The sequence below is a fragment of the Hypomesus transpacificus genome, chromosome 22 (assembly GCF_021917145.1).
Source record: "Hypomesus transpacificus isolate Combined female chromosome 22, fHypTra1, whole genome shotgun sequence".
Taxonomy (NCBI): Eukaryota; Metazoa; Chordata; class Actinopteri; order Osmeriformes; family Osmeridae; genus Hypomesus; species Hypomesus transpacificus.
The window spans coordinates 1,092,811-1,109,114 of NC_061081.1; the positions used below are offsets into that span (position 1 = coordinate 1,092,811).

The 16,304-nt window shown below is 43.1% G+C and overlaps 1 protein-coding gene across 1 annotated transcript; it reads left to right on the plus strand.

Moving 5' to 3' along the window:
• Nucleotides 1–831: 831 nt before the first annotated feature.
• On the plus strand, nt 832–14,936 carry si:dkey-37g12.1 (atrial natriuretic peptide receptor 1). Its single transcript, XM_047045213.1, has 26 exons — nt 832–1,012; nt 1,342–1,463; nt 1,702–1,791; nt 1,913–2,058; nt 2,323–2,447; nt 2,791–2,937; nt 3,341–3,492; nt 3,781–3,916; nt 4,259–4,350; nt 4,547–4,679; nt 5,981–6,059; nt 6,705–6,801; nt 6,968–7,066; nt 7,387–7,464; nt 7,621–7,725; nt 8,195–8,266; nt 8,713–8,860; nt 9,247–9,399; nt 9,868–10,042; nt 11,154–11,294; nt 11,746–11,869; nt 12,943–13,011; nt 13,143–13,317; nt 13,688–13,786; nt 13,915–14,006; nt 14,524–14,936. The coding sequence occupies exons 1-26, from the start codon at nt 832–834 to the stop codon at nt 14,569–14,571; spliced, it is 3,078 nt and encodes a 1,025-aa protein (XP_046901169.1). The 3' UTR covers nt 14,572–14,936.
• Nucleotides 14,937–16,304: the final 1,368 nt, after the last annotated feature.

The following is a 16,304-nucleotide window of genomic DNA, read 5'->3' on the forward strand; positions in this document are numbered from 1 at the left end:
AACACGCCTAATTAATGAATCAAAAAGTACTAACATCACAAATAAACCTTGAGGACCACATCTGTCAAAGACATGATGCTTTCAAACAAACAAGGGTTTTTCTGTGTTTCTAAGTCAAAAACAGGATGTAATAAGACCAACACATAAACAACTACGTTCAGATGTTTTACCAGTCTGTTGGAGGATTCCCATGTCGTGTTTACTCGGAGGCCGTTTAGATAAACAAACGTCATGTGGTTCGGCCTTCCCAGAGTGCTGCCAGTAAAATATAAGATGATTAATATGAGAACCCCTTGATTTATGAAAGCAAAATCTCAGTAGCATTTGTTCAGTCTTCAGAGAGAGCTTTTAGGAATTACAGTTTAACTACAATTCATATAGACTATCTTAACTTTAAATGTCTTTACTCTGATCATTACTAATCTCAGACATAACCATAGGATACTGTATATTCAGTTGAACAACGCTTGAATTTGCTTCAATTACAATAGAGTGGTAAGTATTCTCTTATTTTCCTATTTTACACAGATGCGCAGTAGGCTTTTTCTTTATGATATGCATAGTAATATCCTGGTTAATTGACTGTAAATTAATCTATCCAGACATGTCGTCCAATTAGAAGAAGAATTAAAATATTAGAGTGAAATATAAATCATGCACTGAAATAACCATCAGTTCCCTTGATGATTACCAAATGACTCATTAGCATATTTTAATTTGTTTTTTTGTTCTCTGTACTGTGTGTCAGGGTAATTATTACCATCCTGTTCAAAACTATATTTTAAAGTGTCTTCACAGTCGGTAAGCCTAGTCTATTGTGTCCTAGCGACCATGAAGTTCCTCTCACGAGTCCTGCAGCTGGCCCTCTGCCTTGCTCCCTGGGTTGAGGGCTCAGAGTTCACCCTGCTCCTGGTCCTGCCCAACACCTCTCAGCCCTTCAGTGTGGGCAGGATCGGGGCTGGTGCCCTCATTGCCATAGACAAGGTGAACCAGAGCCCTGAGCTGTTAAAAGGTCAGTCTGACAATTGGATACACACTCTCTAAAACTGTCACAGCCTTTTTGTTTTTACTCTTATGTGTAAATTTACAGCATTTACATTTACATTTAGTCATTCCGAACACTAAATAATTCAGGCTGAGCTATGGAGACTAGAAATGCAGATTTTTCGGACGTTTGACTAATTTCATAAATAAATTGTAAAGGACACTCGAGAGCAATCCCGACTGGGTCCTTCTTGGACTGGGATCATTTCTGGCCACAGTTCCCCTCACGGTCACGGTAATTGTTATGTTTGGCCCGGGGATGTTGAAAGTTGACTGTCATTTCCCCTGTCATTCCAGGTCACAGACTAAAGTACGAGTATGTGGACGACGAATGTCACGATGTGAACGGGCCTGGGAAGATTGTGGAGATGAAACAGAGACTTAACTACAGTGCTTTCATCGGCCCCTCCTGTTCCAATGTGAGGATGCAACATAATTTATTTGTACAGTCCTTTATATGATGTTGCAAAGGGCTTCATAGTGATAATTGTTGTGTAGACGCTATAGTGGATTGCAAAAATGAACAACAATATTCACATCAATCTCCTTGTCTTTTTGCTTTAATTACATAGATGGTTATTTGAATTTGACTACTTGTCATACAAAGTAATTCAATACTTCTTCCCCTACTTTCCTCTCTCCCACTCTGGTCCACAGGTATGTGCCATCACAGCAAAACTAGCAGCCTTCTGGAACATTCCCGTCATTAGCCCCACCTGCGCAGACCAGCAATTGCTCGACAAAAAGGTGATCACATGTCAACTATCCATAACTAGGAAATAAAGTTATTGAGAGAAATTACAACGATTTAAAAAAAAAAAATCCAGTAAATTATTTATAATATTATTTACTATTGCACACCTTCCAGGCATACCCCACTCTGACCAGGGTGTTTGGTCCCTTCACTAAGATGGGTTCCTTCTTTGTTAGAATCTGTAGAAAATTTGATTGGAAACGGATCGGGATCATTCATGAGCCTGAACCAATCTGGGTCATACCAGCAGAAGGCATCAGGTGGGTTTTGGAAAAACCTTTATGTATAAATGTACATGTAACTATAGTATTTATGTCCTGTAAACATCAGTAACAAAAAAAAATCCTTTCCAGAGCTTTCTTGAGAACTTAACTGTCTCTGTGTTGTAATGACAGGTGTTTCTAAACAGTGAAATGATGGAACAATGACAGCCGGCAACAGTATTTAGTCCTAATATTCTGAAGATAATTTGTATTCATAAACATGTAGACAATTTCCAGTTCTTTTGTCTTTTCACTATGTAGGTATCAAGCACAGGTCAATAACATATCTGTGGCCAAATACGTGAAGTTTGAAGACCCTGGTGGTCAGGATGACAGATCCCTCCTACTAGACCGTGTCCTCATGGAGGTTGCCAAGGTCTCACGCAGTGAGTTTGAGTTTCAGCTTCATTCTAACGCCACTGAAGCCTATCGTTCAAAATCATCATTGTAATTATCCAAGCAATAAATATCATCATTGTAATCATCCAAGTCATGTAGAGATATGCCATGCGGTCTATATGTATTTGGACAGTGACGCATTTCTGTTATGTTTTGGAATTTTGGATTTGAAACGACACAATCGTGTTAAAGTACGCACTGTAAACTTCAGTTTAAAGTTATTAAACCACTTCCTTAAATGGACGAACGGAAGGAAGGATGAAAAGAAGGAATCATTTGATAGTTTCCTATCTGCCTCATTGTGTTTGTTGTTTGCATGTCCTGCTGTAGTCATAGTGATCTCTGCAGGGGGGGAGACAGTCAGACGCTTCCTGATCCAGGCACACAGGAACAAACTGACCAATGGGGACTATGTCTTTTTCTGCTTCGAACCCTATATCCTGACGGAGATGTTCGGCAACTTTGATTGGAGAAGAGGTATGTCAAAATGAATATGATCTTTAATTGGGACTCAATATGGGTCAGATGGCTGAGCGGTTAAGGAGTTGGGCTGTTAATCAGAAGGTTGTTGGTTCGTTTCCCGGCCGTGCCAAATGACGTTGTGTCCTTGGGCAGGGCACTTCACCCTACTTGCCTCGGGGAGAATGTCCCTGTACTTATTGTAAGTCGCTAAATGTAATTGATTCCTTTCCAAACATGGTTTGCAGGTGACCCCTATCTCATACCGTACACATCAGCCCAATAAAGGCATTTCAAGTACATAAACATTGCCATGGCCGTTGGCTTTTGTTGGGTCATGTTGGAAGATAGAACACGTTTGACTGTAATTGCCTTTGAAAGCACATACTGTACATTATTACCATAAACTTGTGTTTTGTAGGTGACGCTGAGGACTCGCTGGCTAAAGAGGCCTACAGAACCTTGTTTCTGCTCTCACTCTACAAGCCAGACAATCAGGGCTACCATGACTTTTCCAACAATGTCATCCGCCGGTCTCAAGAAGACTTTGGTCACACCTACACAAATGAAAAGGTTGGCTTGGAAAACTCTTGGGGTGGGGGGTGGGGGGGGTGAAGAGGGGAAACCTTCAGTTGTTTCACTGACAATGGAACCCAGAGCTAGTTTTACCATGGGTTGATATGTTTGTATTTACAGATATGTTCAGTGTTTTCAATATTTATTTGAGTCTGCCTATGTGTTGAAATATTTACATATTGCACTAACCAGTATAAAACATTTAAGAAAGCCTAAGTTGTGTCTGTCTGTCTGTCCATTCATTCGTCTGTCCCTCCATCTCTTGGTCTGTCCATCCAATTGCAGGTGTCCGTGCTGGCAGCGATAGCCCATGATTCTGTGTGGCTGTATGCACAGGCCCTGGCTGAAACCCTGGCGGAGCAGGGTGACCCCTACGATGGCCGAGCTGTCACCCACAGAATGTGGAACAGGACCATCACAGGTCAGCCAGAGGCTCTCTCGTGTGCCTGTGTGTGTGCATGACTGTTATATGTGTTTGTGTGTTTTGTGTGTGTGTGTTCAATGCATCATTCCCCCCCCCCCCCCCCCTAAGTGTCTCCATCGTGGGGGGCAGAGGTTCTTACGCAATGTTGCTGTTAGGTAAATATTGTGTAATGTTGCCCCCTCTTCTCAGCACAGAATGCTGAGTCAGTAGACAGCACTACAGTCCGTCTACTGTATGTGTTTGGTCTTCATCCAAATCCATGGTCGTACTGCAAATTAGAATACGCTTGATTTGAAACCAAAAATGAAATGATTGCAACTGATTTTGGTTTTTTCACAGGTATCCAGGGAGATGTGACCATGGATGCCAGTGGGGACAGAGAGTCAGCCTACATGGTAAAGCACATCCAGGGTGAGGATGGAGAGTTCAAGGTCAGTTCTCATTCTCTCTCTTTATACTTTCTCTCTCTCTTTCTTTGTCTCCTACTGGCATTCATCCTCTCTTTCTCTCTCTCCATCTCTCCCTCCCCTCTATCATTCCTTTCTCTCAACGTAATTTCTTTGATTGAAATCGACAAGCAGAAATATTATGTCAATAGTATGAAACAACTGTGGCCTTTCCTAATAGGTTATTGCCAACTACTTTGGCGCCAACAAGACCTATGAGTCTGTAGATGGGGTGAAAATCCTTTGGCCTGGAGGCAGGAAGACGCCACCAAGAGACACGCCCCCATGTGGCTACAATGGTGAACTCTGCACAGGTACTCTGACCTCTCTTTGCTGCATCCGATACTTCAAATAAACATATGTATATATAAGTATATGTATTAGTATATATAGACGTTTTGGAGGAAGGTGGTTCGTTCCCTGTAAAAAATGTGATGTGGTCTAAGATAATGTCCTCCAATGAAGACATGGCTAACTAATGTGCAGTACACTATCCCTCCAGAAGGGGGCAGTAGAGCAGCGTGTTTCCAACAAAGTTGTTTCTCTTCCGCCTCGCTGCCCAGAGCCGCCACTGGGTTTGCACCTGTGTGACCCTGCCCCAGCAGAGGTCAACTTCCTTATCATATCTCTTCACGGGCCTCCAGACTCGGCTTTGATTAAAAACTGAGAAAGTGTGTAAGAGAAAGAGATAGAGATAAAGTAAGTGAGAAAAATATATATATAGAGAGAGAGAGACAGAGAGAGAGAGAGAGAGAGAGAGAGAGAGAGAGAGAGAGAGAGAGAGAGAGAGAGAGAGAGAGAGAGAGAGAGAGAGAGAGAGAGAGAGAGAGAGAGATAGAGAGAGAGAGAGGGAGAGTGTGTAAGAGAAAGAGATAGAGATAAAGTAAGAGGGAGTGTGAGAAAAATATAGAGTGAGAGAGAGAAAGAGAAAGAGAAAGAGAGAGAGGGAAAGAAAGTGAAAGAGTGTGTGTGAGAGAGAGGCAGAGAAAGACAGACAGAGAGAGAGAGGATAGAGAAACACACAGGCAAGAGATTCATAACAATCTCAATATGGATTTTGACCCCTGCCTGTTTAACAAAATTATTATTGTTTTGTTTGCGCTGAGGTATGAATTCCTTTTTATATAGGTATTTTCATTTGAGTCCACCTCTCCCTTAGTAAACTGATATTTTTCATAACCAATTTCCCATTCTGCTGAGTCAAGGTTATGCAATACCCTTCATTCTCGCTATCAGCTATTTTATTTCCTGGCTGTACTGTAGTTGCTATGTGTTCTGGGGATGTTTTCCGATGCGGTGAAGTCCCGTTGTGGTTGGCGGACAGCTTTTCATGCAGATGGCTCAACAATTGAAAAATGTGTGAAGCTCAGATGGGTTTTTAATGAGGGATTATGAGGAAAGAAAATACTTGACTATAAATGTGTCTGGTTTCCTCTGTTGATTGATGCCTGTTGTGCAATTAATAATTAACTAAATCATTTTGATCTTATTAAACTGTTATTATGTTGTCTGTTGCCTATCACTTAGAAATCTTGAAATCTGTTGACAGCAGTCTTCCCCCTAATCATTGGGTTTGTTAGCTGTTTCTAAAGCCCATCTTGGCTGCTTTTTTCAGACAGAAGACTACTGATAGCCATGGGGATGATTGCCAGTGTACTTGTCACAGGGACGATAGCCGTTTGTTTCCTGTACAGGTGACCTTCTGCTCTCTCCCAATCACACACGAACGCACACACGCTCATAAGCACACACTGCCACACATATGCGCACACTCGCACACGCACACTCTCACACGCACATTGTTTCATCATGACATGACAAAGATCCATAAGACAGGGTGAATGAACATCTCCACTTTATCATCCTCTCCTTCACATATTCCTCTAATTAAATAAGTTTCTCAGACAACACTACTCATAATATTTCTGTAATATCCTCTAAGCCAGGAAAAAGTGCACGTCCCATATCACTCCTGTAACCAAAGATTACAGAGAAATTAATCATGAATATGACCTGATTACTTGTCTGTTTTCAGCTTGAACTCGGATATTAAGTTGAGCTGGGCTCTTAGGAGATGGTCTTTATTTGTCCAGCCCACGTGACCCTTTAATGAGAGAATTCTCTTTCTGTTTCCAAAGTACTTAAATTGACTTTTTGCAGGGAAAAGATTTTAATAAAGGCCAACATTGCATAACAGCTAGTCACTGGATCACTATTGGAAAATAGTTCAAGTTGCTGTTATGTAGTGAGTTTTTAACTTTTAGTATTTTTATTGTTGGTAGGCTGTTTGTGTGAATGTGTGTGTATGACCTTGATACAAACTACTTCCTGTCCCACAGGAAGTATATCCTACATGAAAAGGTGTCTGTGATGCTGTGGAGGGTCAACCCCAGTGATGTCACCATGATAGAGAACAGCTCGACCTCCACTGGTCAGGTGTGTGTGTGTGTGCGTGAGTCTGTGTGAGTACGCACGCAAATTTGTTGTGAGAATCCACGTGGGTTTGTGTTTGTGTGCTTGTACACTTGTATGCACACAAGTGAGTGTGTGAGAGAACTGTAAAGGCTTTCTCAAAAGAAATAACTCAAACTAAATGTTGTAGGTACCTTTCTTCAACTCCCAGTCCATCCATGCATCCTCTGAGTCCATCCTTGATATCTTGGAAGACAGACAGTCCTCCCTTCGAACAGCTGTTTACAAAGTAGGACTCAACTCTTACTGAATTCTGTTTACATTTCTTCGTCCTTTCCCCCTAAGCGGAGATCTGTGGTGATTCAAAAGTCCCACAAGTCTTACACCGATGTATACTCAAATTAGATTTTGGCGCTTGTAGGAAGCTAGTTAGCGTTTCTTAGGGTGTTATTGTTGTCATCAACAGAGGCTTTATCGTCTTGTGCTCTCTCTCTCTCTCTCTCTCTCCCTCTCTCTCTCTCTCTCTCTCTCTCTCTCTCTCTCTCTCTCTCTCTCTCTCTCTCTCTCTCTCTCTTCCTCTCTCTCTGGGTCTTGCTGTGTCGCTTGCAGGACAACATCTGTTGGGTGCGCTTCCTAAATGTGAAGAATGTCAGTCTGAGTGGAGAGCTTGTCACTGAGCTGAAGCAGGTGAGCCCACAGCAGCTCCACACAAACACATCCATGTGTCTGATGACAAATTATGGATTGTGTAACGTTGATTGCGTATTGTGAAAATTACTGGCTAATACTAAGTGTGTGTATGTATGTGTGTGTGTGTGTGTGTGTGTGTGTGTGTGTGTGAAGTGCCGGGACCTGATCCACCCAAACATCTGCAGCTTCATCGGAGTTTGTCTGGAGGCTCCTCAGCTGTTTCTGCTGACAGAGTATTGTCCTAAAGGAAGCCTACATGTACAGGACCACACACACACACACACACACACACACACACAAACACACACACACACACAAGCCTGTCTAGACAGACCCCCCTCAACACACTCACTCACTCTTACACACACCACACACACCAAACACACACAGTTATCTAGACAGAACACCCCCAACACACTCACTCTCATAATCTCATACTCACTCACACATACACACACACACAAACACATACACACACATATAAACGCACACACAAAGCTTATCAATGCAGACCACCCACACACACTGACTCAAGGGCCTGCCCTGTTACACTACGACGATGCACATCCATGTTCAAAACCGACTTTACCTTAAAAGTCCCTGGGTGTGTCTGTACCTGGTGGTTCTATACCATTAGTGTTTCTATACCATTAGTGTTTCTATTCCAATAGTGTTTCTAACCCTCACAAGACTGATGTGACAACATTGTCTTCCTCCCATCCTCAAGGACATCTTGACGAATGGCTCCATCAAGCTTGACTGGAGCTTCAAGTACTCCCTGCTGCTCGACATCGTGAAGGTATGTTCTCCAACGTATTTTTGTAATACTGACTTTTCAAAGCCTTATCAGTTATATATGTTAATGGGATATGAATGTCATAAATCTAATTACTGTAAGTTAGCCTAGAGGATTGTATTGTAAAGATAATAACTGTCCTACAGCAGTAAGACAAATGTCCTACAGCAAGATGAGGTCATTTTTATTTTAGACTGTTTATGAATTCGATGCAATACTGCTCATTTGCTAAGTGTGCACACGAGGGGCCATGACCCTGCCTGTGCATGTATGGGTACGCATATATTTGCATGTCAATTTACCTGTGTGTGCATGTTTGCATGTATATTTATGTTTGCATGTGTGTTTGTTCATGTATGCATGTCAACTTACTTTTTCATGTGTGCACATGCACGTGTGCACATAGACATGTGTGCAAATCGTGTTTGTGTGTGTGTGTGTGTGCATAGGGGATGGACTACCTACACCGCAGCCCTCTTCGATCACATGGCCACCTGTCCTCTTTCAACTGCGTCGTGGACAGTCGCTTTGTTCTCAAGGTCACCGACCACGGCCTCGGTGACCTCCGACGGCCACTCAGCCGAGAGCCCTGGACCAGTGAGTGGGAGAGGGAGGGAGGAGGCCAAAGATGAAGGGGGGAAAGGGGGAGGTTTAGGACAGGAGAAAGGCCTGGCCCCAGTCCCTTTCACTGGAGTGATGAAAGGGAGAGGGAAGGAGAAAGATGGGAGAGGTGGGAGACGGGTGGAGGTGGAGGACAGGAGAAGGCTTGAACTGCCAATGGACATCTGAGAAAAGCGAGAGGGATAGAGAGAAAGGATAAGTGATGACAGAAGGAAGGAGGGACGGAGGGAAGGAGGAGGAGGGAGGGAGGGAAATAGTGGAGGGCAAGAGAGGAAGACAAGAGGGGCAGAAGGAGGGATTATTCTCCTGGGACTGTCCAAGCCTAACTTCTGACTTCATGCCAACCTTGCCCTCGGTGCCAGCTCTTGTGTGGCGGGCACCAGAGCTGCTGAGAGACTGCCCGCCCCCTGCTGGCACTCAGAGGGGCGACGTCTACAGCTTTGGAATCATTGTTCAAGAGGTGGTGTACCGAAACGGGCCCTTCTTCATCCCAAACAGCAGCCTCAAGGCAAAAGGTAGGTACTCACAAGCGTGTATGTTTGTGTTTATGTATAAGTGTGTGTGTTTGTAAATGGGTGTGTGTCAGATAGTGGTTAGATAACGTGGTTAGATAACGTTGGAGATGTAACTCTTAAAATGTCTTGCTTTCTTTCTTTTTATCTACCTCTCTATCCTCCAACACCACCACGTTTTTATTCCACCTCGTTCCACACGTTCACCTACATCTGTCTCTCTCTTGTTTTTCTCCCATCCTGGCCACCTTTTCCATCTTCCCACACCCGACATTTCTGTGCCCTTTCAAACTTGATCAATCCCTCCCTCCCTCCCTCCCACCCCCTCCTCCTCCTCCACCTTACCCCCCTCCTCCTCCACCTTACCCCCCTCCTCCTCCGCCCTACCCCCCTCCTCCTCCGCCCTACCCCCCTCCTCCTCCACCTTACCCCCTTCCTCCTCCACCTTACCCCCCTCCTCCTCCACCCCAGACATCGTGGCAGGCGTGAAGGCGGGCGGCTGCAGCCCGCTGCGCCCCCACACTGACCGGGAGGTGTGCCCGGAGAGTGTGGAGGCTCTGATGGCATCCTGCTGGAGCGAGAGGGCGGCCGAGCGGCCCGATTTCTCCTCCCTGCGCCTCATCGTCAAGAGGCTCTGTCCCAGTGGGTCAGTACACAAACATACTGTGTGGTATAAACATACAAACATGCCCCTTCTGTTCCTTCTGGCTTACGGTATACATGGGGACGTGTAATAAATAAGATGGGTATACCTCAGTGGTAGAGCAGATCAAGAGGTTAAAGGTTCAAATCCCCCCTGTACGTTACTTTGGACTAAAGGGAATTTTTTTATGTGGGTAGAGACTTGGTTTAGTGAGTCACCATAAATAAATGAATAAATAAATATAAATATATATACACCTAAGAAGTTTTGAGTGGGTCGTTAGTGCTTGTGCTGCGAAAGAACAAATAGGAGAGAGCATGACCATTAATTCAAGTTAGGGATGATGGTGGAGAGAGAGAGAGAGAGAGAGAGAGAGAGAGAGAGAGAGAGAGAGAGAGAGAGAGAGGGAGAGAGAGAGAGAGACAGAGAGACAGAGAGAGAGAGAAAAAGAAACAAAGGGATGGGTTCAATTAGAAAGAGAGAAGAGAAGGAGAGAAGGAGAAGGAGAGGGAGAGGGAAAGAAGAAGAGGGAAAGAGATAGTAGTATGCAACGCGGTGCACACAACAGTCTCTGGAGACCATGTCTGTCGACTGTCATCACTAGAGTCATTTATCCTGCTCTAACAGGGGGAGAGGGAGGGGGAGGGAGGGAGGGAAGGGAGAGAAGAGTGATGGAACTGAAGTATGTATTGAAGACTGAAACAAATCCCCTCTGTAGCAGCCAGGTGTCATTTTAAACCTTCCAACGTGTTTGAACCATTTGCATCCTGCATTTTCTGCTGAAATAAACAATAATACAAATATTATCTTTTGGAGGGGCCCCATGTCTTGCCACCCTTTTTTCCTCTCCCATCTTGCCATTACTTTCCCTATTCCATCAACCTTAATCTTCCCTCTCTCCATTCATTTGCTTTCCCCAATTTCTGCTTCTACCTCCCCCCTTTCTCTCTCTGCCTCCCCCCTTTCCATCTCTACCTCCCCCATTTTTCTCTCTACCTCCCCCCTTTTTCTCCCTCCCTCCCTCCCTCCCTCCCTCCCTCCCTCCCTCCCTCCCTCCCTCCCTCCCTCCCTCCCTCCCTCCCTCCCTCCCTCCCTCCCTCCCTCCCTCCCCCAGTGGGGAGAGCATCCTGGACAACCTGCTGAGTCGTCTGGAGCAGTATGCCACCAACCTGGAGGAGGTGGTGAACGAGCGCACGGGCCAGTTGCTGGAGGAGAAAAGGCGAGCAGAGGGCCTGCTCACCCAGATGTTGCCACGGTAACGTACTTGCCTGTGTGTGTTGGCATAAGAGGCTGTTAAAGCTTTTGTTTTTGTCGTCCCCCCTCCCCCACACCACCCAACCCTCCGTCTCCCAAGTAGATGCTGGCAGACGTCTTGTCTTGATGTATTCAAGTAGGCTGAGAGACGTTCTTAATACCTTCCTCTGTTTCAGCTGGTGTCTGTCTGTCTGTTTGTCTGTTTGTCTGTTTGTCTGTCCGTCTGTCCATCTGTCCATCTGTCTGTCTGTTGGTCTCTAACATCTATTCGTGCCAGTCTTTACATTTCACATATACCTAGCAGTCAAAATGGTAACACAAACCTGTATATAAATATCAGGCATCAAAGTTACACGCCATCTCCATTAACACTTCCTGCATAACTTCTGTGATCCTACTAGGATTGCTTCCATAGGTGCGATGTGTTGTGACTCCCTCCCCTGTATTTATAGGTCCGTCGCCGTGCAGCTGATCGCTGGGAAGACGGTGAGGGCGGAGACCTACGACTGCGTCACCATCTATTTCAGCGACATCGAGGGCTTCACCGCCATGTCCGCCAGTCTCACACCCATGCAGGTGATCCACATGATCTCTGACCTCTTTGACAAGCGAAGCAGGATACGAAAGCATAACCAAGTACTGTGACATTCTGGTCATTGTAGATCTAGAAGGGTAACAGACTCTTTAGCTCCTGAGTAGGCGTAAGTTCTGATGGGATACCCGTCAAGATACATATTGTTGAACATATTACATATTGTATTTTTCATGCTTTATTGGACTGTTTTTAAGTGAAGTGTGACAGGAAAGGCAGGGAGAAATGGAAGGGAAAACATGCTGCAAATAGCGAAGGCTGAATTCAAACCTAGAGCATTGCGGTAAGGCCTTGGCCTACATGGTACGCACACTCCGAGCTACAAGGGTGCCAATAACAGATTCCAGTTTGAGTGTCCAGTTGATTTGAAACCGAGGAGGGGTTTGCATAGAACATTACAATCTTGTGTCTCAAAGGAATTAGAATGTCCTCAAAGCCACGACTCAGACCAAATCTCTCTTGAAGAGGAAGTGTTCCATTGCAGTGCATCTCTCTGATTTAAACCAAGGACACGATGTAAGCATTGAGTAAATAATGTATTCATTTAGCAGACGCTTTTAGCTAAAGCAATATTTAGAGGGGAATTTGAATCCTTCACCTCTTGATATGCAGTGAAATGCTCTACCCACTTAGCCATACCTCTGTAATCCATTCAGAGCTTTATGCAGTGGTGCACTGTGGGAAAAGTGATGTAGCGGGTGTCACAATACCCCCTTGGGAACAAATGGCATTATTAGGTGACTGGCGCTGGTATGTGTTGAATGTGCATGCTGTGGAATTCCCCTGGTCGTGAGCACAGGCAGTCGTGACTCATGGTGTCCAGTCAGGGTACAGTGTTGTCAAACACGGTGTGGAAATAACGCCTTATTGCCAGCTTTATTTTAAGGAGGTCTCAGCTGCATTCATCCCAATGGAAAATGTTTGACACTTCCTGGTTTAGTTACGTGTGTATTCGCATTTGCGTGAGTGACAAAATTGATATGTAGCTCCTGTGTGACTGCGCAACTGTCTGAGCTTTTTGAGTCAAGCAGGTCTTAAAATAGCTTCTCTCCATAAGGTGGTGAATGTACTGAATGACTTGTACACCTACTTTGACAACATCATCGACAACCACAACGTGTACAAGGTACAAACCAAAAGCTTGTCCAAATCCATGACCTTCATTTTGTATGAGCAAACAGAGTCCTCCATCCATCAGCCTGTAGAGATTATCCTTGGAGCCTCTACCCGTTCATCCTTTCCTCCATTCTGTGTCAGGTGGAGACCATTGGCGACGCCTACATGGTCGTGTCTGGTCTTCCCATTCGAAACGGTGTCAACCACGCCAAGGAGATCGCACGAATGTCCCTGTCAATGGTCCAGGGCATGAAGCAATACCAAAGCCCACACGTACCCCAGCAACAACTAAAGGTCCGCATTGGCCTGCACTCAGGTAAAACACTGAAACAACTCTAGCTGTGAAACCTCTAAAAGCATAACCTCAATCACAAAAGGCTGTCTCCCATCTCCACACATTAAGTGTTAATAAACAAGCATTAGTGGGAATTAATTTGTTACATTTATTACCTGGGATGAAAGTGATAAATGGTCAACAAATGATTCATAAATGATTTATAAATGAGCAACAAATGATTCATAAATGATTCATAAATGATCAACAAATCATTAATAAATCATTCATAAATGATCAACAAATGATTTATGCATGATTCATACATGATTCCTAAATGATTCCTAAATGATTCCTATATGATTCATATGTGATTCCTAAATGATTCCTAAATGATTCCTGAATTCTGCAGGCCCCTGTGTGGCAGGTGTGGTGGGTCTTAAGATGCCTCGTTACTGTTTGTTTGGGGACACGGTCAACACTGCCTCACGAGTCGAGTCGTGCGGATCACGTAAGCTCACATGACAACTAGAAGACTGCAAGTACAATGTCTGTATGGATAAGTTGTGAAAATAATATTACAAATATATATTTGGTTATAACAGTAAAAATGCTCTGTGGTGACTTGCCCCTCTACAGCTCTGAAGATCCATGTGAGCAGCTCCACCAAAGCTCTCCTGGACACATTTGGGACATTCCATTGTGAGCTGAGGGGGGATATTCTGATGAAGGTACATTCATGAGCTCTCTGCCATTTCTATTCATCCCTCCACTGCATAATAGTCTCACCTGCCAAGCACAATCACTACTAATCTCTACTATGTGTGTCTATAGTATTTGAACTACAGGACATGTAATTAAGGCATGTTAGGAGATATGTGGACATAACTACATTATCATGTACAGTTTAGTCATGGTTAAGAAAATCTGTAACTTTAGCAATAGCCCTCATCCCCACCTGCCCATCCCAGCTTTAATGGCTAGTCTGACCAAAGTAAGACTTAGAGAAAACGAAGTAAGCAAACCGGGCAACTCCTTTTTGTTCAGCTCCTATCTCTCTCATTTCATTCACTTAAAGAGTATCCACAAAAGCAGACGAAAAAATAACAACATTCTTGTGGTTTAGAGGACTTTTTAGTTGACTGATTACAGCTGTGTTGGAGGATAAAGATAGTTTGGGTCTGACAGATTTTTGTTGAAGGCAATTCTCTTATCCATTCATTTTTCTCTCTCCACTTTTCATTGCAGGGAAAGGGGCTTGTAAGGACATTTTGGCTTTTGGGAGAGCACCAGTGAAAATGTTATTTTTTCCATTGTGATTTAGGTTTGTATCTTTACCATAAAGAGTAGTTCTGAAGCATTCATTTCATTATCTTTGAAAATGATAAGTGTTTTATGTTCCCCCCCAGTGATTGACATTTAATAAATGTTACAGTTTTCTAAACAAATAACTGTTCTACTGCTAAAGCTTTTGCTAGATGTATTTAGTCACGGTATGCATTGTTTTGCTTTTAATACTTTATAACTTTTCTGATTAATGTTTGAGAATGCAATTTCAAGACATATCTTCAAGGCTCCCATCACCTTCAGAAGTTGTTTTGCATACTCTAAAGCACTTTATTAAAAAAATACACAAGCTTTATGAAAAGCACTGTATCAAATACTAGGATTGTTTTAATTATTTTGCTAAATTAAGTGTTAATTATTTTCTCTCAAATACAAAGATAACATTCTTGTACATACAATTTTTAATTGGTCTTATTTGTCATGATAATGGTTACCTCTCTATTCACCAGAAAAATGCAGTGTCAACACCTTGACAGTTTACTCCTGAGTTAATAACATCTTGTTCTCTATTTTATATTCTGATCCAGTTCATTTATAGAGTAAAAACCATTGTAATATTACTACTAATATCAGGTTTGTAACCAAAAGCACTAATACAATTTTCCCTTTCCCTAGCCACCTACATCTCTCTCCCAGAGTAAAAGCACCATCTAAACTGTGCTAAAAGCTCTGGAGAGTGCCTTCTGTTAATCAACCTCTGAAATGCCTTTGTAGATACTGGTCTAAATGCTTTTGAAAATTGAAGTGAACCACACACAAATGGGAGAACTATTTGTTTATTTTTTACAGCCAAATAGCCAACCATACCTGAGTCATGCTCCTCGGGGAAAGAGGTTACATGAAATGACTCTTTGTTAGCCAATTATGCAAGAATACCTACCTGATAGGAAAACACGTAACTAATTATCATTAGCATGCATTATGAGCTATTTGCTATCACGGCGTAAATTGGTGCTATCAGTGGCTGATTGCTGTTGACTGGCAACGATTCCGTAGGTGGTGCCAAGCATCATAATTTTGCTTGCTTTCGTGAAGTTATGCAACACCACCCTTTGCTTTTTGAGGACAAAAAGAGAAATAAAAAAGTAAAAGGTTAGATCATTGAACTTGAAAGGTTGCTCACCCTCCCAGTATTGGGGCTGTCCTGGTGTGCTTACCACTGTCTAACACCTTCTATGGTTACATCTGACGCTTAATGTCACCCAAAGGTGACACTTTTCCCATCAGTTTAAATAATTGTCTTTCTGTCTCTCACTCTTTCTCTGCCCGTTTCGCTCTAGTCATTTGTATTGTCTTTGGTCTCCCATTGTGATTTGATCTTCTAATCTTTTTTCTCTTCATCAGAATACACTTTCAATGTAAAACTCAAACTAGATGCTGATGTCAAAAAAAGAAATACATTCAAATGCTTTAAGTGCACAGCAAACTAAAGTGTATGAAAGAACTCTACCGACCACATATATGATTGGATGCTTAGGACAAATATATACAGTACAAATGTAATTATATGATAGCTTCTTTGTGAAGTACTTTATCAGTTACTTTGAAGAAATATTTTTTAATTTATCATTTGGAAACTTTCATAAAGAACATTGCACTTTAATATGTAAAAAAGTGTTCTTTTAAAGCAACCTCAATTTTCAGAAACGCAAAGGGGAAATAATTAAGCCTTAATAACTCAT